The following is a 22,166-nucleotide window of genomic DNA, read 5'->3' as shown; positions in this document are numbered from 1 at the left end:
ACAAATTGCTGTATTCGTCTAAATATATTTTTTCTCTTTTTAGCAGCCTTGGTGCTTTTAATTTGTAGAGTCTAGGCTCAGGAGCTAAAGGCAGGGGTTATCAAACATCCTATTTTAACACAAGTTCTCTGCTATGTTTGTGTTCTCTGCTATGTTTGTATTTTGAAAACAGTTCCTTCAGCACCTGCAAATCCCAGAATCTATGTGTCACATGGTGCATATGAAGGCAAACACAGAGCCTCAGTAGAATTTAGGTGGAATAAACCGAAGACAGAAAATGGAGTATTAACAAAGTTCAGAATTTACTATCAAATAGTAAATCAAAGTGGCACAAATGAGACATTTACAGAATGGAATATAAGTGATGTTACACCCTCTTTGATGTCCTTTTCACTCCAAGATGTGCTTCCCAGGCTGACAGTGAGGTTTCAGGTATGGAAAATTAATAAGGTGGTGATCTGGTTTTTTTCCGGTGTTATAACCATGTCACGATGTATTATCTAATAATTTGCACAGGGCTGGGGGCCAGGATTTCTGGTTTCCTTTTGTAGCTTTGTCATTGAGTCACTGTTGGAACTTGGGTTAATTATTTAACCATTCTGTGCTTTGCTGTGCCTGTCAGTGTAATGAGGACAGCAAAACTGTTTTATCTCCCATTACTATTATACAGGTTTGGAGTGGCCTAAAGGAAAGTTTCCTGATTTCCCAAGTCCCTGTTAGTAGCAGTAGGTTAAGTACAAATTCTTCTGACTTGTAGATCTGACTCCTGGGTGGCTCAGAGTCAAAGACCCAACAGAGCTTAGTTCCACAGATCAAGAATGTGGATGGCAGAACAAGGAGCAGTGGTCTCAAGTTACAGTGGTCTCAAGTTACAGTTAGGCTGGATGTTAGGAAAAACTATTTCACTAGGAGGGTGGTGAAGCACTGGAATGGGTTAGCTAGGGAGATGGTTGAATCTCCATCCCTAGAGATTTTTAAATCTCGGCTTGACAAAGCCCTGTCCGGGTTGATTTAGTTGGGATTGGTCCTACTTTGGGCAGGGGGCTGGACTTGATGACCTGCTGAGGTCTCTTTCATCCCTAGGATTCTATGATAAGAACATCCCCTGAAAGCTTTCCCTCCCTTCCCCCACCCTGCCCCGTGAAGAAGAATGAGGATTTACGTGATGTCTGTTACCAGCGGGCCATATTTAAATGTAGTGTGGCACTTTGTTTTTCATTATGAGGTGAGAACAGAGCCACCTCGTAATGCATGGCTTGGTAGTGCATTAAATTCAAAACACAAGGGGCCAGGAGAGCTGTGTCCTTGTCCAAGGATGAAACCGCTGGGCCTGCTGAAGAATTACAACACGGAAGCAGCAAGTGGAAGTGCTTCCAGACCTTTTATCTGAAATGAGAAGAGCCTGTCTCCTTTACATGGGGACCTACTGTAGATGCAGGATGAACTATTATAGCCCAACCATCTTTAGAAGCCCCTCTCCACTCAGGCCTTGATCCACCAAAGCACTTAAATGCACTGAATTTAAACATGTGAGCTGTCAGCGGAACTATTCATGTTCTTATTGTGAAGCAGGTGCTCAAATGATTTCAGTGTATGTTGCTAAGTAATATTTCTCCTGTTCTGTTTATCTCCAGGTGCAGGCCTTCACATCAGCTGGTCCAGGACCGCTATCTAATATAGTAGAAGCTAACTCATCAGGTACCGATATTACCCCCATCCCTTGCCTTGCAAATGCTAATGCCAGACTCAGTAGTACAGGAGTTTGGTAATGAACCTTTTACCTTTAGAACCGTGTCTCAAATATAGCTCAAATTTGATTTCTGCATTTAAACACAAATTTATATTCTCTGTATGAAAGCAAATTTCACATACTGAGCCCTAGCCACTTCCCCATTGTAACAAACTATGACAATTATTTCCTTGGGCTGTTGTAAAAAATACATTGCTGCAAACAACGGACACTTTGCCAGTTTAATAGCATGTGTAGTGTGGAGCATTAGAACCCATGACCCAAACCAAAAATCTTATGTGTCTACGCTTTGAGCAAGCAGAAATAATCTATTAGCTGTTGCTAGTATCAAGGCTTACATCCACTTTGTACACACTCCATGTAGTCACAAACAACAAGCAAATGTTATGTTCCATCCAGTAAAAGTCAGTATAAATCACACATCAGCCAGCACACTATACTGAGTAATATAAATGTTTCCTTGAATGGCACCTTTGTAGCTCTTGGCTAAAAGTTCCTGTGTAGATATTGTTATTCATTTAGTTCTAGTTCTCCTTCCAGTTGAAATTATGTAAGCAACAATTGTGTTAATCTCCAGAGTGGTTAGCGCAAGTCTCAGTTTCCTTGGGTACTATGAATTGGGGTGCTTTTCTGAGAACTTTTTTTTTTACTAGTTAAATCACATTTTAGGCTATCTCCCGAAGTCGTCTAGGACATTATTGTAGAACATAGTTCCTAGAGGGAAGGGATGGCCATGATGCAAAACTATCCTAAAAATATGCTTGCATATTTGTGGTAGTGCAATTTCAGACACAGTTTGTATAGAGCCCTTGTTAATTTATTTTTAGAACCTGACTTTATCATAATGAATTAATATTATTGTCAGAGTATTTGGTGTCAGTTGATCTGCATCATTTTCCCCTCCAGATCTTTTTCCAGTTCCAACTCTGATAACTATTTCTGCCAACACGATAGTCATTACTGACATAGACAGAAATCAGACCATCCAGAGCCTTTCAGCAAAAGGAGGTATAAAAGTTGTCTGTTACACTGCTGATGACGAGACAATGTATTATATCCAGGAAGATTCCCTTTTTCTTCTGAACGTACAGAATAATTCCAGGCTTCAGGTATTCCATTGTCTATCTCCTTGTTTGAAAGGAGCATGTAAAATAGGTATATTATTGCTGTTATTAGGGGATAGTGTTATAATGTATTAGATCACAATTAGAGTATAAAACTGAAAAGAGAAACCTGACATTTTTAATGGGGAAAACGGCATTAGAAACATAGCCTATTCTGCTTTAATTATTGCCAGCATGTATGAGATGCTTAGTGTAAGTTGTATATGACTGGGTTATTTAATTTCTAGTAATATAAAAATCCTCATCCAGTCTGGAAAAAAAAATCAATTTATCTGTAGCTGTTAGAACTGGTTGGCATTTTTTATATGGAAAGTTTTCCTATAAATATATGGTTATATTGAAACTGGAAACTTTTGCTGGAAAATGTCAAAGCTTGTGAAAAACATTAATTTCCCAACAAATGATATCTAGATGATGATTTTCATTTGGTACTGACATATGAAATAAAATGAGTTTCATTTCAGCATAAAATGGTATTTTATTGTATTGATTTAAGAAAACCAAAGCAACTCATGTTGAAATGTTGATTTGAAATTAAAATTTTTGCTTCCGTCAAAAAAGTCAAAATTTCTCATTTCATGATTTTTTGATTTTTTGACTTCGTTACAAAATGAAACAGAAACTAATTTCAAACTGTTCACATTTCCCTGAGGATTAAAAATTCTACTACACTGTTTTCTTATTTCCCTTAAGCTTTTCAGACATGGATTTCTCCGAAATGTCACAGCTATTACAATTGACTGGATTGCAAGACACCTCTTTTTTTCCTTGAAAACATCACAGAAAGGAACTCAAATACTACTTATGGATCTTGAACTCAAGGCAAAATCTCTTAAAACTTTGAACGTTCAGTCAAGTAACCAATATTTAACTATATCATCTCTCTCAACATATCCTTTCTTAAGGTGTAGTATGAAATGACTGATAACATGTGTTTTTAATTTAACTGAAATACAGCGATTTAAACAAATTAATAGATTTTTGAAGCCAGAAGGGAACATAGTGATCCTCTAGTCTGACCTCCTGCATTACACAAGCCATGGGATTAGTGGCTGAAATTCTGTCTCCACAACTTCTGGCTGAGCTCAAGTATATATGTTAGAAAAATTTCCATTCTTGATTTAAAGACTTCATGTGATGGTTATACTGACATGAAACTCCGTATATAGTCAAGCAAAATGAAAGTTGGTAGCTAAATTACAATTTCTGCAATGTGCAAATTACAATCCTGATTAAAGTTGACTTCTGTTTAAAGATGTTCTGTCTAAAAGCAATCAAACAAACAAAGTAAAATAAAATAGACAAAACCCGAGAACCACAACAAAAAACTTGACACCACTGTGAGGGAATTCCATCGAGTCTACCCTACAATAACTTTAATGATTCTATGGCTGTATTCAGAGCTGGCCCAAGGATTTTTGGTTTCCTAGGCGAACTATGACTTTGGTGCCCCCATCACATTCAATATAGAGCAAAATGAGAAGTCTAAACTGAAATTTTACCTTTACTTACTTGGTATTCGAAATGAATAATGTACGAATACAAATCTTAATCTTACAGGTACTTGTGATTCTCCTTTTACAATCTTGTTAAAACCCAATTGGTTTTACCAAAGTTTTCAAGTCCAACACTATACAAATTCTTTATGGGCACAGTGTCTTCGGGATCATGGCCTGTAAATGGCAGAATAATTGTTGTAGGTGGCTAACCAGCTTTCAATAAGTGGCGAGCAACACTGACTCAACAGTATGACACCGCAGCTAAGAATGACTGAATGAACTGCTGGGCCCCACCTCTAGGCAGCAAACCCAGGGGGTGCTCTTTTGAAGCTATTCCATGACACATTTTAACTGTACCTATGTAACTGCCATGTGCCACATGTGAAATAAATAATATAACTCAACTTCTGACATGGCAATAGCACACTGTTTTACAAGTACAATATTTGATATTTTTATTTATATGAGATCATATATTAATATATTTTAAATAGATACAAAATTAACATCTGACTAATTTAGTACCCCTTAAAGTCCAGTGCTGTAGGCAACTACCTGCTTCACCTATATGGTTTGGCTGGCCCTCGCTGTATTCAATCTTGAGACTGTATTTAAAGAAGGTTGCCTGTGGCAGGTTTTTCTATTGTAAATGATATATTTTGTCTGTACCTGATAGCCGTCTGTATTGGATGGAAACCTTTGATTCAAGCAGCAGGATATTTTATGATGATATTGTGAATAACACCATGCACCACATTTTGGGACACGAGATAAGAAGAAGCCACTGCAGTTGCAATGTGACCAAAACAGAGCTTGGCAGAGCAATGACTATAGATATGTCTGATTCTAAGAAATCCCAGATTTTCTTTATCAAAGGAAGGGATGAAATCTGGGTCTCAGATATAGATGGATGCCACTGCTGGAAAGTGATCAATGTTCCTAATCTTCAAGGTGAGATCACTCGGATGTGTCTTAAATTCTCAGTCTGTTCCATCAAAGCATTTACTTTTCAGCAAAAACAATGCAATATTCATCAGGGATTTGCTCCACAAGATTAGCCACTTTGAAATGAAGACAGAAGAAAGAAGCCTATGTCTGAGTGTTTAGTTGTGCTTGCCATTGAAACAGAGCAGAGCAAAGAACCATGTGGGATATTTACAGAAACTATTATTTCCTATTAACTCATCCATCAGACAGGCACAGTGTGACATCAACTCCTGATGCTTGTCAGTAGGTGCCTCTGTATTTACTACATTGTCTTAGTACTACTATATTACTTAGAGAGGGTTTAATATTGGAAATATAAATTTGTGTAGCCACTTCCAACAACCAGAGAGTAATACCAGCCTCAGTATCTCCCTTTCCATTATGAAAAGGATGGCTTGAATGTGGTGCAAGTGTTCCACAAACTAAAAGTCTTATAAGATGACTCATACACTGGTAACCCATGTAATGGTAACCCAGACTCCGTTTGCATCTTGGTCCTAGACACTGTAGCCAAACAGTGGTAAAACTGTCCTATTATAAAAGAGTCTTTGGACTCTGTAGTGGCATTCATGCCCAATAACGAGCTCTCCAATTTTGTGTTATATGATCACCAGTGTTTATCACTTCCTGTAATTAATCTTAATTCTAATAATTGGATAAGAAGAGAAAGCATCAAATATACAGTTTATTAAACAGGAAAATACTTTACCTCTGAGACATGTCAGAAGTCTTTCTGAAGACTCAGATTAGTGTGCAGCTCATTTTGACTTGCAGTGGGATTGGATATCTAACAGCACTTTTGCCTTCGAAAATCACCCCTTTAATTTTATTTTGAAACCTAACTCTGTAATATTTTTCTACAGACATGACAATTGGCAGTTTGACTGTTGACAGACTGTTTATATACTGGACGGTTGTAGCAAAGGACTATACGGCAATTTATCAAGCAAATAAAGAAAGCAAAATCCTCTTTTTTCAGGAAAGAACACAGGAACAGGTGCAAATCTTAGCATATAGCACAGCCATGCAGCCCTATCCAGGTATCAGGCTTTTAATTTGTCTTTTTAAAATAAATTATTTGGATTGTAAATTATTCTAGAAGTATTGATTTATAATTTACCAGCCGACAGCAGATGGATTTTATAGGAAAATTATTTAGATATATAGGACAGCGCAATAGTTTGTAATACAATACCAATTTTAGAAGATAGAATGGAAGCTAAGAACTGGCTGCATGTTACATTGTGTGAGAGTGCCTCATGATATTAGAGGCTGCATGCAATCCAGGAGCATGGGTTGTGACGAGTAATGGACAAAACTTCTTTGGAACCCGCAGGGCGTTCAAAAAGAGGTGATTTACAGTGGAACCATAGGTAAACTGTAAGTGAGGCATCCTGAAGACAGTGTGATGATTCAAAGTAGAATTGCAAGAGCAGGGGTGCTGGAACCATTTTTATAATGTGTGTGTGTGGGGGGGGGGGGGGAGAAGGGGAGGGGTTCAGAGTCACTGAATTAAACTGTAAATCGTCTATATAATGAAAGCCACTTCAAGCCAGAGGGTGCTGCAGCATCGCCTTCACCCCTAGTTGTCCGGCACCTATATGTAGAGTTTAATTAGGGAGTGTGAAGGCAGCTTGTGAGTACAGGGATGAAAAAAGTATGAGAAAACTTCACAGCAAATTAAAATTAGACTTTGACCTACAGGTCTTCTTCTGCTGTGACAGGCAAATTCAGTCTACTCTGTCTATACAGCACTTGTCACAATAGCAACTTAGGGCCAGATTTTCATAGGTACTTAGGTACTTATTGGAATTATTGTTATTTATGCAGTGTATTGCCACGACACTAATTTAACCATAAACTTCTTTACTAAATCCAAAAGCTACAAATTTGACATGACAACTTTTCTTTCTCAGGATCATCTTCTCTTTGGTCAAATGCTTTGGGTCTGTTGCCATGCTAATATCCCAACTCAATACCATAGTTCACCCACATCTAATGTAGGTCTGTGTTCCAGTAGCTCTTATCAATGTACCTAAATACCTTTAAAAATCTGCCCTTGAGTAACTTACAAGAAAATAAACAAGTCCTTCACTTTGAAAAATTCTACTTTACTGGCAATGAAAAATGAACCCAAACTATTAAATGTAGACTTTTTTCTTCTCCTGTGTATGAAACCAGTGGAAAAAAAGGCATTTGCTAGTTATATAAATTGTTACCAAAAACAGTAGGATCACATCTAAAATCTAGAGTGTCCCTACAGCTATTACACTTCAGAATATTTTCTTTCCCATCTCTTCTAGATAAAGGGTGCCTGACCTTAGCTTCACATGCCGAGAAACCTACTATTCTCAATATTACAAACACCAGTTTTACAGTTTGCTTACCACCTATCAAAACACAACTTCACTGCACTGGCATAACCCTCCCTACTCCAACATACCTGGTTTACTATGGAAAAGTTACTAATGATCTCAGGAGCTCAGCCTGCTGTATGTCTGGCCTACATTGTACAGTCATGGTAAGACTATTTTGGAACAAAAACTTGCACGGTATCATGTATGAAGAGGTGACTTCATAACACTTCTAAATGTTTGATAATCTGTTCTGAAATTTTCCACCAATGGACATGACTAGGTAATAATTTCCCACTCCATCAAACCATGCCACCTTTTCTATGTGACTCTTTGTGTCATAAATGGTGGCTTCCCTGGCTTACTGTAACATATTTGTACACAAGATAACTCTCTGACATTCTACTTTTGTAACATTTCCTTGCTGAGCTCATTTGAAGGGACACTTCTATTTCTACTGAGCAAAAGCAGGTTGTGGTTGTTAATACTCTATTTAAATAGCCATTGAGACCAGTTTGATCTTTGTGGTAGCTGTCCTTTCCATTGGAAATGAATAGCCTTCTGCTCTTACTTTTTTTTTCGGTTGCTATTTCTAATCCCTCTGACAGTGGCTGAACAATAATTATTATAATTGTAATTGTAATTATTTGCACCTCGCTCGTGGGCCTGCTGCAATCATTAAAAAGATTTCCATTTACTTCAGTGGGAGATGGATAAGACCCCTAGCTCACATATTTATTATACCATGAAAATAACAAAACATTTTTTGGGATGGAAGTTTGTTGTCTGAGCTCAAAATTGACACAGTTTGATGATTCCTTGGTACTTCCCATGAAATGAGTTGCAGGTAGCAGTCTATTTCCTTACAGGCAGGTACCTGTATCACAAAGAACACCATTGCATTTGGCACTATTTAACTGAATTAATGAATTGTTGGCAATCTGAGTAAAGGATTAAAATGGCACAAAACCAGACGTAACCTAGTTCATTCCTAGAAATGACCCACTGAAATCGGGATCTCACCCACCCTGATCTGTCAGAGATGTTAACATTCTAATGTGGGCAATCTGGCATCTTTCATGATCACTAAATTTACTTTTTGTAAAAAGTATGTGATATTTTGACTTTTTTCTGTGTAGTTAAATCCTATGTTCCCATTTCATGGCAGGTGCTTGTTTGGACATATGGTGCTTTATTTTCTACAAGTATTTGTCTGTCATTCTGCCTCTTAATTACAGGAACTTCAGGAAAATACAGCACTTATTGAAGGCCTACAGCCATTTTCAAGTTATGTGATACAAGCTGCTGTAAAAAACTATTATTCAGATTCTTCGGAGCAGCCACCTTTGGGGAAAGAGACCATTGGCAAAACTCTTTATGGAGGTGAGTTTTAGGCTTTACTCTAACTCAGTGGTCCCCAACCTTTAGAGGCTCCCGGGCGCCCGGGAGGTGGGGCCACTCACGCGCCGGGCGCCCGGGAGGTGGGGGCCACTCACGCGCCGGGCGCCCGGGGGCGGGGCCGCGCGTCCGGGGGCAGGCCAGGGGACTGGGATGCCCTTGCACCCGGCACTGGCGTGTGCCCTAGGGCCGGGCCTGGGGCCGCCCGAGCGCCTTGTGCCGTGGGTCCGGGGCCAGCGCTGCCACCCGAACCACGCGCCTGGGGCCGCCTGAGCGCCGCGCACCCAGCGCCGGTGCGTGTTGCGCACTTGGGGCCGGTGCCTCCCCTGCGCCGGGGGCGGGGCCGGCCCAGGTTGTCGGCGGGCGCACACGAATGCCCCAGCGGGCGCCATGGCACCCACGGGCACCGCGTTGGGGACCACTGCTCTAACTTCTGGGCCTAAATCTAATCTCATTTAGGCAAATGTAACTCTATTGACTTCAGAGGGGTAGCTGTGTTAAAACTCCAAGTGTGTGTCTACACTTTGAAATAAAATTGCATAGCTTCTTTTGAGGTACAGTAAAACTCCATTAGTCTGGCATCCAATGCTCTGGCACTCCTGATGGTCCAGCACCATCAGGAACCCGGAAGTGCTGGGGCAGCCAGACAGGCTTCCCCCATTCAGCCGCTGCTTAAACTGACCAGCAGCTGAATGGGGGAAGCTGGGAGCAGAGCAACTGGGGTGCTGCCAGATTGGTCCCATAAGCGCCTCCCCTCGGCGCTGCAGGACCAGCCCGGCAGCACCCCAGCTGCTCTGCTGCAGGCATCCCCGATTTAGCTCCTGCTGAAACTGACCAGCAGTGGCTGAATCAGGGATGCCTGGGACAGAGCCAGACTATCGGAAGGGGGGGCATCTCCTCCCACCCCACTCCAGACCCCTCTTAGCCCCCCCTTCCGATAGTCCGTCATATCTGATAATCCGGCACTCCCTGGGTCCTAAAGGTGCCGTATTATTGAAAGTTTACTGTATTTTCAAAATAGCTTATTTCAAAATTTGGCGCTGTCTACACAGCACCAAATTTCAAAATAAAGTGCTAGTCCTCATGGAACAAGGGGTACAGGGACACCAGAATAGTGCACCTGTTATTTCAAAATTTATTTTGAAATAACAGGCTGGTTTAAAGACATGGAATAGCTATTTCAGGATACTTCTGGTATCCTGAAATAGCTCCACTGTGTAGACGTAGCCCAACTTTAAAAAATATGAGTAGTTCTGTGGCATCTTAGAGACTAACAAAAATGCATATAGTATTATGAGCTTTCGTGGGCAAAACCCACTTCTTCAGATGAGCTACATCAGGTGAATTATATCAATGTGAGCGCAAAATCAGGCCTTTTATCTTTAATTATGTAGTGTCTATTTTAGAGTTTGGAAGTGTCTGCTCAAAATGTAATCTACTCAGACCTGTGCAAAAGCCAGTAGGACTAACAATATAAAGAGAGCTTGTGATTTTCAGTTTTAACCAATTATAAGGGATAAAACACCCTGATATAACAGGAAAAAAAGGAAGGGGGGCAACTTATTCTTGGAAAACATATAACAGGAAAAAAAAGGGGGGCTTATGCAGTAGGCAGGGGTCGACAAATAATGTAATCTATTCGCCCGTGGCGAGTAGATTACAACCTGGAAGAGCCAGCGCAGAACGATCTGCGCATGCGCAGAGCGCAGAACAGCACGAAACCGCGCGGCTGGCGAGCGGGGCTGGCTGCCGCTTGGCGAGCCCTGGCAATAGGTACTGGAAGAACATAAAAAATGGTTTCTTGAATGTAAGGGCTTGTCTTTGTAGAGCAGTACAGTGAGCTAGGGGTATGTAATTTCTAAAGTTCACTGGTATGTTGCACATTGCTTGGGCTGGATAGGCTCTGTTGGTAAGCACGAAAGATTCTTTTGAGTGCTTCAACATAGTGCTGCTTGAAACAGTATACTATCTTAAAGTGCATTATGGAACATTTCAAAGAGTGTGTCTAGACTACAGGGTTTTTTCAAAAAAAACCATCCCCTGCGTCTAGACTGCCGCCACGTTCTTTCGAAATTAAATTGAAAGAACGCGGGTTTTTTTTGTCCGCGGTAAACCTCATTTTATGAGGAAGAACGCCTTTTTTCGAAAGGTGTTCTTGAATGCAAACAGGGCTTTTTCAGAGGAGAGCATCCAGACTGCTTTCGTGCTCTCTTTCGAAAAAGCGGCTTGCTTTTTCAAAAGAAGTGGTTGCAGTCTAGACGCTCTCTTTCGAAAGAGGCTTGTAGTCTAGATGTAGCCAACGAGATTACTCAGTCTGGTGTATACATTATATACATTACTCATAGTGGTATATACAAAGAGAAAGTCCTGAAAACACTCAGTTTTTGGTATCCACCTAAAACTAAAAAATTGCTTAAAAAAACCTTGAAAAGATGAAATCAATAAACTCTAAAAAAACTGAAGCCCTGAATATAAAAGATTTGGGTCCATGGGGCATAATCCATATTCCTAATGCTCTGACATGTTGACTTCCTAAGAAGACGGAAAGCATCAGTTAAGCAGGTGCAGTGATTCTTTTTGACTGTGTGTTAACATTTAAAAATAATTTCTTGTGTGTAAAATATCAAGAACCCTCCCACCCCTCCCAGGAATCTAACTCCCACACTGCTGTCAGACTATGTATGTTTCCTGGCTTTTTCACCCTGAGTTTTCTGTGTGCAAGTAACAATTTTATTAAAGCTTGGAATTAAATCAGCTGTGGCCAAAATGTCTTCATGTTCCGAGCTTATTTAACAACACATCAAAATGTTTGTGGATTCTTTCTATCTTCTCTTCCTTTCTATGTCAAAATGAAGGAAGCTTGAATCACTTTTACTTCCCTGCAGATACCTAAGAGGGAGAGAATCAAAGGAAATAGGACTAAGAAAAACAAATGCTTTAGTGTTGCCACAGAGTGTCACTCTTACTCCATATATTGCGTAGCAGAAAATCTGATTTCCTTGTCCATACAAATTTCACTTGAATAATCTATTATCCTGCAGCCAATTGTTAGTGTACCTTAGGGGAAAAAATAACTAAATAAACTTGTATCTGTCTCTCATTCTGATGTGTTTGGGACTCTACCTTGTTAAAAATCTAATACTGACATTTTAGCTGCCTAGGTTTCTGCATATAAAATTATTTTCCTGCAGAACCAGTAGAGGCATGCCATATAGCAGTTCAAAGCTTATCCGTAAATCTCAAAAGAGGATTTGGTTTTTGCAAATGGTCATCTAGTAACCAACTGACATGGGTCCATGCCTAGCAAAGCAGTGTGTTTGAAACGGCTCCCCTGAGTGCATTTCCTTAGCAAAGCCACAAATAACAGTAAATAATGCTTTGGCAAATAGAATTTTCTATCAGCTCATTCCATTTTGTTTGTTTGGTGCAAATGGGCATGGTTTTCTCACAATTACCATGAGCAGCAAATAATTTTGAATGAGTTTTGAGGAGACAGAAAAATACAGCAAACAAAATAAAATGAAACCCCGCCCAGATACACCCTCTAACAAAATGCACACAGGTATGTGGAATAAGACTTCTTAGTTTCTGGCAGAGTCCACAAAGGGTATGCCTACATTTTCAACAGTGATTAGTGAATCTGATAGTGGAACTATCTCTCAAGAGGATTGGTGAAAACCTCATTGCTTTATAAATGTAAAACTGGGCAGAACAAAGCACTGAAGAATATTTGTAGGAAACAATACTAGATGGGCAGGAATTTGGTTAGCCTGACAGCCTTTTTCATTTCTAAGTGTTACGATTTCATGACTTATGAGTTGATTTTTTATTTGTGTTTCTTTTACAAATGAGCTAATAATATGATGGTTTTCAATACAGAAAATAGTACAGTGCAGTGCATCCACTGGGTTTAAAATCTCTTTCTAGGATAACTCATCTATTATTAAATATTTTTCCATATATTCAGATGGCTGTGCTTCTCCTTGGCAGATCATGAACAGAGTATCATTTTATATGTTCTTAGAATATGTGCCTAAGAGCAGCTCATAATCATAAGAGGCAACACTCTTGTACTGCTAAGAAAAATCTGTAGTGCCAGGCAGCATCTGACTTTTTTTTTTTAACAAAAAGAGAGAGTGCAAGAAAAAAGAGCTTTACAGAAACTGTCACTTCCTTGATGTAGATATCCCCTAAAGCCAGGCTACCTACACCTTGCTATCCTTGTGTGAGACTTTGTTCTAACTTTCTAACTTTTTTAGATTCAGCAAAGCAAAATTAAACCAACGTTTGACTCTCTGGATAATACTGTACACTTTATAAAATTAAAACTATTGAACTGTCTTTCTTCATACCTGAGTTACTCCTTATATTTCAAGAGGAGCTACAAAACAAGCCAAACTTTCATGTTTTTACCTTCAGACATTTGCAAATAATTTCTAATTTCACTATATAGGCATTTTTTTCTAATATGTGCCTAGAATCTATGTGTATCTGAGATCCCAGTTGGGAATCTAGCAGGGACATGAGTCCTATGGCATCACTGCCAGGCTGGTAAAGAAGAACAGCTGAAAGGATACACTGTGGGATAGCCAATGACATATTAAGCACCTCAAAATATTTTTGAGTCAGGGCACAGTTTTTGATACATAAGAATGTGGATTTTGTGTGTATGGTTTGTAGGGGTAGAGTGTAATTATTAAAAATGAATCATATGTTGCATATTTTTGTGTATATGTAAAGTTCTCTATACTGATACTTCCTGATTTCTCTGAAAACAACTTTTACCCCTGCCTCCGTCTACAAGATTTTTGTTTTGCTCTTTGTTGCAGTACCAGAGGCAGTTAACATCATTGAGACAGTGGTTCTGTCTGATAACACCATCAAGATATCTTGGAATGAATCTTCACAGCCAAATGGACCCATAGACTCTGTCCGCTATCAAATTGCTATCAACTTTTTACCACCAATTCCTGCAACTCCTTTGAGAAAAAATGAATTTCCAAATGGAACACTTGCTTGGTCTATTAGCAGCCTCCATGGTGGAACATGTAACGTATTCAAGGTATAAGTGACTTTGTATAGTGAAGAAGCCTGAAAATATGATGTAGTTAATAACTAGCAAGGGACCAAACCACTGTTTTGTAAAGTAAGAGCATGCTTGCATTTTGTAAACATGGGTTCAGACCACTGGCAGAGTTGTCTCAGTGGCTTGGCTTTCTGAGGAAGATAAATCAAATTCCATTCATTTCTCCTTGTGAGGGTCTTTCAGATAAGATTTAAAAACCTGAGCTCTGAGGCTTTTCTGTTTTGTTGGGACACTTCAGACTCCAGGTATAAATGTAAGTCACAACTCTGATAGCTATAGCCAGCAGTTCTTTGTGGCACTGTCCTGCAGCATGCTGAGTTGATCAGATGGCTGCCAACCTTCCCTTGCAAGGGAGAGTTTTTCAGTCCTATTGCAGATGCAGCAGTGTGGGTTGCAATGGGATAAATGGAGCTATATAAATGTAAAATAAGCTTCGGGGGGGAAGCTGAGTTAGTCTGTACAGGGTAAACTAGAAAAACAACAGATAGTCTGGTAGCACTTTAAAGTCTAACAAAACATGTGGCATCATGAGCTTTCATGGGCATAGCCCACTTCTTAAATCTGGCTGTACCCATGGAAGCTCATGATACCATCTACATATTTTGTTAGTCCTTAAAGTGCTACCAGACTATCTGTTGTTTTTTAAGTTTAAATGTAAAATGCTATTTGGTGAAATTTCCTCTGCAAAACTTCCATCCTGATCCACTGGTCAAGGGGAAACCTTCCATCAACTTCTCTGGCAGTAGGATCAGGTCTTTGGCCTACTAGTAGGATTGTTTTTATTATTATTTAATGTTATGTAGTGGAAAATGGAAAATTCCTACTTCTCCCTAAAAGCTTTTTGATCCAGATCGACCAAGGTAATTAGACACCTGAACTCCCGGCTTAGTTATGTCTGGCACTTAGGCTCCACTGAGATCCATGAAACTCCCACCTAATTCTGTAAGTGCTCAACTCACTTGGTGCCTACATTTCAAGGTGGTTCTCTTGGTACCTGTGTTCTTGCCCTTGGTGTACACTCTGCTGCCTCACTCTAGGTATCAGAAGCCTATTGCTCACCTACGCCCCATGCTGATCCATGACTAGGAAGATGATTAGAGGAGGGTAAGTGTGTGAGGGGCCTGATTTGTTAGGCATGCTCAGAGGTTGCCTGCAGGATTGGGTCTCTTTCAAAATCTGGCTGGTGGTAGGACTCACCTGGCAGCTTTTAGATCCCTAGACAGAGCACTCATCTGGAAGGCGGGGCACCAGAGTTCAGTTCCCACCACTGCCTGGGGAGGAAAAAGGAATTTGAGCAGGGATATCCTGAGAGAGCACTTCCTCAGGTTCTCCTGTTGAAGCTATTCCATGGTATGTAAGCAAAGTCATTGGAGCTGTGGGACTGGACTCTGCATCTCCCATACTGGTGCCCCAACCACCAGGCTACAAAATCATTCTCTCACTGTCTATGGCCCTGCTACAACATCAACAGAGAGACGGAGAGAGCCCCACATCAGAATATCCCATTGCTCACAGTTTAGAGCACTCTTCTGAGAGGTGTGGGAGACTCCTTTTCCCCCATTAGATAGAGGAATAGATTAAAGCTGAGTTTCTCCAGCCCAGGCAAGTACTCCAATGACTGGGTTAAAAGGCATAAAGAGGTCACTAGACCTCCCCAGACATTTTGTGTGGAGTGGAGCATGTGTCTAACTCATTCTCACAAAAAATGACGTAAGTGCCTACACTGCCTGGAGAAGGTTTTTGGCTGTGGATCACTAAGCAGAGACAGGTGCCTCTCTGCAGGGTGGATTCAGGAGTCTATCTTGGAGAGAATGGCATGGTATTAGGACACACCCCCTCCCGCAGCATCTCCCACAGGCTAACTTAAGCAGCTCCCCACTTAGCATTCTGGCATTTGAGAATCTCACGCTAAGGTGCCTAAGTGCCTAATTCGGGCTTTATGGGCCACAGAGTTGTGGCTGTGATATTCTAGTCACCTAAAAGTTAAGCCCTGGGAAGCTGAGTATCACCAGGCCACAGGCCCTTTGTAGCCTCCAGTTTTTCTGTTTTATCCAGAGAACCCTACTTGATTCTTTCACTGAAAACTGACAGGCACATAAAGTGGATTCCTCCTTTCAGCAGTATACCAAATTAGAAAAAAAATGTGTTTTTCAAATAAATAGCGGGAGAAACAATATACCAATTCTGATATTTCTTTGGTATTAGCAAGAGCAGGTTAGCGGTGGCCTAAAAATGCATGCATCGTGTGGCTGTTTTGTGGACTTTAGGAGGAAAAACGTCTTCCAAATTAAGATGTGGCCTGAGGAAAGGATTGCAGAGATTGGCCCTTAACATCTTCTTGGTGAAAATACTGCAATTCCTTGAGGTTCTTGAATTCCACTGAAGTGTGATGTTATTCATGACACTGTCCAGGCAGGCTGCAGACAAAGGAAGGAGACATACGTGGAGAGAATGGATGATATTTTAATTGGTGATTATAACCCTGGAGAAAAAGATTCAGTCAGTTTCAAAATATCACCCAAAGGTTTGCGTAAAAGCTAGTGACAGAAGGAAAGCTGAAGTGGGGAGCAATTCTGTGGTTTGGTGGCGTATGTGCTTTCCGTCACAGGCAAGGTAGCTGGCCGTCTCTACAGTTCACAAAATAACTCTGGTCTCCAGGGAACCCCAAGCCCACAAATGACCTTGTCCCCCAGATCACATGACCTAATGGCCCAAGTCAGTAAGGAACCCTCATTTCAGGGCAGCACTGCCCACTGGCCAGAGTTAATACGGAGCCCTCAGTTCAGGGCAGCACAGCCCTCTGGCTAGGGTTAATAGTGTTGGGGCTAACACCCTGGTAGAAGGACCCAGGCCCACCCTGCTCTGCCGGGTCCCAATACAGAGCCTTGCAAACAGCAGCACTGCCTGCCACTCCCTTGGTGGGGAATTCAGCCAAAACACGCCGTGTGTACCTTGGTGGGAGAGGCTGCTTCTGCACCCTTCCTGGGTTACTTCCTACCACTGTGGTCAGATCCACATCCCATGTGGTTGCTGAGTCTTCCACGTCTCTGGCAGAAGCTTCTCTCTGGAACTCCGCAGGGGCTTCATTGAGGCCATCTCATTGCCAAAACTACAGCCACTAAAACCAAACCAAATGCAGTGGCTTTAGACTGTATGTTCCATTGTTTTTCCTTTTAGGTTCTTGCCTTTCACCCCGAGAAGAACTGGTTTTCTGAGAGTGCCCTAGTGTTGGCGGAAACATTTGAGACTCCACCAGTCCCAGTTAATATAACTGCCAGCAACACCAGTTGTGAGTTAGAATGGAGGTCTCCTTTGCAAGGCAACATAACCAGCTTCTGGTTTGAATTGCAGAAGGTAAAAAAAAATACCCTTTTCTTTTCAGGTTAAAGGCCAGATTCTGCCTAGCCTTGTAGATGGTGGGGAGCTAGAGAAGGGTGCAAGGAGCCCATCAGGGAAATTCAGGCACTATAATGTCAGGGTCAGTACTAGTGCTCCAACAAGGGGCAAGGTGCAGGGAGCACTGGCCAGGGACAGGGGAGAACTGCTCCCGAGGTACACGCAGTTCCAAAGGATTTTGGCTGAGTCATCCAGAACCTCTTGGGGAAGGAGCAGTTCCCTTTTGCACACTCCGGTGCATGCTGTGGTTAGAAAGAAACAGGTGGGCTTCCATTTTTAAATGTTGAAATAATTTTTAAAAAAGTGGTCCGTGGATTTAATTTTCATCTCCTACTTGGGTCAGGGCTAGAGAGAAACTGTTAGGGAAACAAATTAGTTCTGCAGCATGCACTGTAAAGTAGATGCTACAGAGGTAGCCGTATACATGGTAATTTCAGGTTTAATCTCTGAACAGCAGAGGTTCATGAATGTCCTAACAGAGTTGATCATAATCACATGGCTTCACTTAGGATCAGCATGGGAAGGAGAGCTCACAGTGAGCCAAAAGTATAGACCAAACACAGGTATGGAAGAGGAAGGCTGCATACGGTCTCTCCTGCATGTGCCACCCACTTTGTTGTCCTGTGTGATTTCCAAGCCTCGTAGATCTCAGAACATCAAATTTCTGGGTGGCCTTGGTCTGTAGGAAGAGGGTTTGAAATTTATGCTCCCTCAGTCTCAATAGCCTCCCAGTACTCATATTTGTATACACACTTCTTTAAGGGCATCATATCAAGGCTACTGAAGTCAACAGAAAGATTGTTGATTGTGATGGGCTATTGACTCAGATATTTTATTTTTCTAGTGGCAAACCAAAAATGACTGGTTTTGTCCTGTGAACATCACCTGTACAACTGGTCCCCTGTACAAGTGTCATCTCATGGGTGTTCGTCCTAACACCAACTACTTTGTGCGAGTAGGAGTCGTTTACATAACTGGAGCAAAAAGCACATCAACTCCAGGAAGCTTTAAAACTAGGGGTAAGCCCTTCCAAATATGTGTTCCTAGATTAACTCTATTCTAAGGGTGCAAGTAAATATTTTCTGCATACTTTGCCAGATAGTATCCATCATATAAGAATCACTGATTTCTCTCTAAGTGAACTCTAAAAAAAGAAAAGTCACAAAATTAATATTTGCCAAAAATAAAACTGAAGCATTTTTTCAAAGATGAGAGATGGGGAAGAAGAGTGGAATTGAAATACTTGAATGTGATAAGATACTTGTGAATCCAGGCAGAAGTCTGAATGTGTGTGAATGAAACATTTCAGGTTTCCTGCCATGAGTATAAGTCCAAAGAATCCTTTTCATGAGTAGCCTTGTAGATCTGCCACTGCTAGCCTCCAGGTCCTTCACATGCCTGAACATCCAAATGCACATCTGAGTTTTGCTCTGTGTCTTTCTAGCCCCTTGCTCTTGTCACTTTTTTCTCAGAATACGATGTGAGTATTAATATACTGTGTTTTAAGAATTCTACTTTTTTTCACTTTGCAAAATAGCTGGAGTTCCAGGTAAACCGGGAATCCCCAAAATAGCAGAGGAGAATAAAAATTCTATAGAGTGGGGAAAAGCCGAAGACAATGGAAGCTCTCTTACCTACCACATTTTAGAAAGCAGGTAAATTAGTTGGCGCGCACGCTCATGCTAGCAAATGATAGATGACTCATTTATGTATTGTTATCCAGTAGAATGTTTTATAGTAACTAAGTAAGAAATAGGTTCAGATTAAATAAGAATGAGCCTAAGTTTTGGCCCAAATCACAAATTGATCTCAAGCTATGTTAGAAATTTCTAAACATTTGGTGTCTTTTCTTTGAAATTATATTTCTGTGCCCTTGCACATCTTGTCTGTAAACAAGACAGGAAGGCAGATCATCCATATGCTTTGTGACTGAAGAGGAAAATTCTGGCTTTCAGATTATTTCTTCTTTGTGCTTATTAATAAATGAGGTACATTGAAGGGTTGATGAGATTCAGTGAACTCTCCAGCACAATGGCCTAAATTTTCCAAAGTACCTAGAAATGTTAGGTCTTAGAACTGGACCCAGGACTGATCCTTGTAGGATCCACTCGATATGCCCCCTTCCAGTTTGACTATGAACCACTGATAACTACTCTCTGGGAATGATTTTCCAACCAATTATGCACTTCTTTTATAGTAGCTCCATGTAGGTTGTATTTCCGTAGTTTATTTGTGAAAAGGCCATGTAAGACAACGTCAAAAGCCTTACTAAAGTCAAGATATAGCTTATCTACTGCTTCCCTGTCATCCACAAGGCTTGTTCCACTTTGAAAGACAGCTATTTGGTTGTTTTGCCATAATTTGTTCTTGAAACATCCATGCTGACTGTTACTTAACACTTTATCATCTTCTCTTTACAGGTACTGAAGTTAAGATGACTAATCTGTAATTCCCTGGGTTGTCCTTAGTCCCCTTGTTATAGGCAGGCACTAAATTTGTCCTCTTCCAATCCTCTGGAATCTCTCCCATCTTCTATTAGTTTTTTAAGATGATCACTAATGGCTCTGATATCTCCTTAGTCAGCTCCTTGGGGCTTAGGAAAAGTCTTAGGAAACACTATCCTCTCAGTATTTCTTATAAACTCAGACAAAACCAGAGAGCTCTGGAAATCTCATCAGAAAACTATTTCTAACAAGATTTCCAGGCCATTTCCCAGATACATGGACCTAATTGGATAAACTGATTAATCAGATGAAGTTTTGGATGCTTTTCTAAATCAAACCTCTGAATCAACTAATGCATATTCATCACTAGCTGAAGTTTAGATGCCTCGTTACGTAGATGAACTGAGGGACAATGTTAAATAGTTGTCAGACATGGACATTAAATGTTCCAGGTTATGGGAACTTCTTGAATGAATTCATTTGCAAATGGTTTGCTTTAGTGGACAGGTCTGTACTCACAGGCATCAACACAGCAGTAGCTAAAACTTTAAAAAGTCTTGTTCTGGGATCAGCCTATACAGCCTAGAATATTTTTTAACTAGGATATTGTTTTGTAGGAAGAGTTGTCTTTGGTTCTTCCAATTCCCGAGAAGAAATCTGGAGTGGGATCTTGTCACGGTATTACAGAGTCAATATTGGAATTAAATCTCCCAAACATTAATATATAACAGAGTATCAAAGGAGTTTCTTCTTCTGAGATATTTCTGTGAAATTGTATAGATTGGAGGTTGGGGAAAGGAACCAAAAAATTAAACTCTCTGTGTTCTTTTCGTAAGTTAATTTAGTGCTTAGGGTAGTGAAAGATTGACAGCACTCCTAGAGTTGGCATTCTTCAGCTGCATAAGCTTTCACCCAGACATACTTTCCTGGTGGTGTAAGCTTCTTCCACAGTTCTGCGAATACATGACATCACTGAACTGTGTACAATAACTGATATACCATGACACCTGATAATTGTGGTCTGCTAAAGGCCAGCTTGCACCTGACGCATATGTGGGAGTCCAAAGTGAGAAAAGGCACGAGGACCCTTGTCTCATGGAAGGGTCATGCACAGTCACAGTCCTTGTGTTCTCATGATTCCAAAGTCCATAATCAATCCATATTTCATCTTTGATTTTTCATCAGTTTTGTAAAACCAGGAGAAAGTCAGTGGTTTCAAATGAGATTTGCAATGTCTCCGAAGTTCAGTTCAACCCACTTAGGTAAATGAGAACCCAGCTAATCAATACCAAAGAAAATATTTACATATTCTCCTTGATGATAACCACAGATTTTCAGAGAATGCTGTCAGTAACTTGAATAACCCAACAACATATATATTTACCTTCCACGTCTTTTTTGGGCCTAGAAGTTTTTGTTTTAGTGTGCTGTTTCACAGTGTGGTGTGCGATTTGTTGGCATGCAAACTGTACAATGACAGTACAAGGTCACTTGAAATATAGCTATATCATGTAACATAAAATGATGATTCAGACATGCCTTACACATCAATTGTATGCTCCTTCTTCAGATGGTGTATAATCTGCTCTGAATTTGTAATAAGTGATCCACTCAAAGCCATCTTCAAAAGGAAGCAATATACCTGGCAGCCAGCAGATACAGTGGGAAACTGGCTAGCTAAAGGATTGTGTCTTCCCTGCCAATGACATGCTTTCTATATTAGCTTGTGAAACCTGACACGCAAGGCACACAAGGAAAACTAAACGCCACTAGGCTCGAAAGAACGTAACCCCCTAACAATATAAAGAATATATGAAGAGTTTTGCCTAAAATCTAATAACGTTGTTTTGAGATCCTGGCTAGGGACTGTGTATTTAACCAGCAGGAGCTGAAATGATGCAGTTGTCTTGTATGTCCAAAACAGGTGGTGTTTCATTTTCTATGCCAGACCAAAGAGACGTCATTGCTGGAATGACATGTTAAGATCACTGTGTTTCCATAGCCAAGTCCATGTGAATGGAATGGTCCTGAGAGCAGAGCATGTGCAATAAGAGCGTTTCCATGGAGGTCATGCTGTAGAAATGATGTATGGCACAAGTTGTTAATAACACAAGCTTCCCTTGGTAAT

General features: G+C 40.6%; 1 protein-coding gene across 2 annotated transcripts in view; it reads left to right on the top strand.

Moving 5' to 3' along the window:
- The window catches only part of ROS1 (ROS proto-oncogene 1, receptor tyrosine kinase), a 101,745-nt gene that overhangs the window by 50,463 nt on the left and 29,116 nt on the right, over nucleotides 1-22,166 (top strand). For both annotated transcript variants that reach the window (XM_075924044.1, XM_075924045.1), the window contains exons 22-33: nucleotides 173-432; nucleotides 1,635-1,698; nucleotides 2,657-2,859; nucleotides 3,568-3,779; nucleotides 5,050-5,324; nucleotides 6,224-6,400; nucleotides 7,664-7,881; nucleotides 8,953-9,097; nucleotides 13,942-14,174; nucleotides 17,376-17,552; nucleotides 18,439-18,613; nucleotides 19,132-19,249. In XM_075924044.1, coding sequence (XP_075780159.1) covers nucleotides 173-432; nucleotides 1,635-1,698; nucleotides 2,657-2,859; nucleotides 3,568-3,779; nucleotides 5,050-5,324; nucleotides 6,224-6,400; nucleotides 7,664-7,881; nucleotides 8,953-9,097; nucleotides 13,942-14,174; nucleotides 17,376-17,552; nucleotides 18,439-18,613; nucleotides 19,132-19,249 — 2,257 coding nt within the window. The remainder of the gene's footprint in view (nucleotides 1-172; nucleotides 433-1,634; nucleotides 1,699-2,656; nucleotides 2,860-3,567; nucleotides 3,780-5,049; nucleotides 5,325-6,223; nucleotides 6,401-7,663; nucleotides 7,882-8,952; nucleotides 9,098-13,941; nucleotides 14,175-17,375; nucleotides 17,553-18,438; nucleotides 18,614-19,131; nucleotides 19,250-22,166) is intronic.

The sequence above is a fragment of the Pelodiscus sinensis genome, chromosome 3 (assembly GCF_049634645.1).
Source record: "Pelodiscus sinensis isolate JC-2024 chromosome 3, ASM4963464v1, whole genome shotgun sequence".
Lineage (NCBI taxonomy): Eukaryota > Metazoa > Chordata > Testudines > Trionychidae > Pelodiscus > Pelodiscus sinensis.
This window is presented reverse-complemented; position numbering and strand designations above follow the sequence as displayed.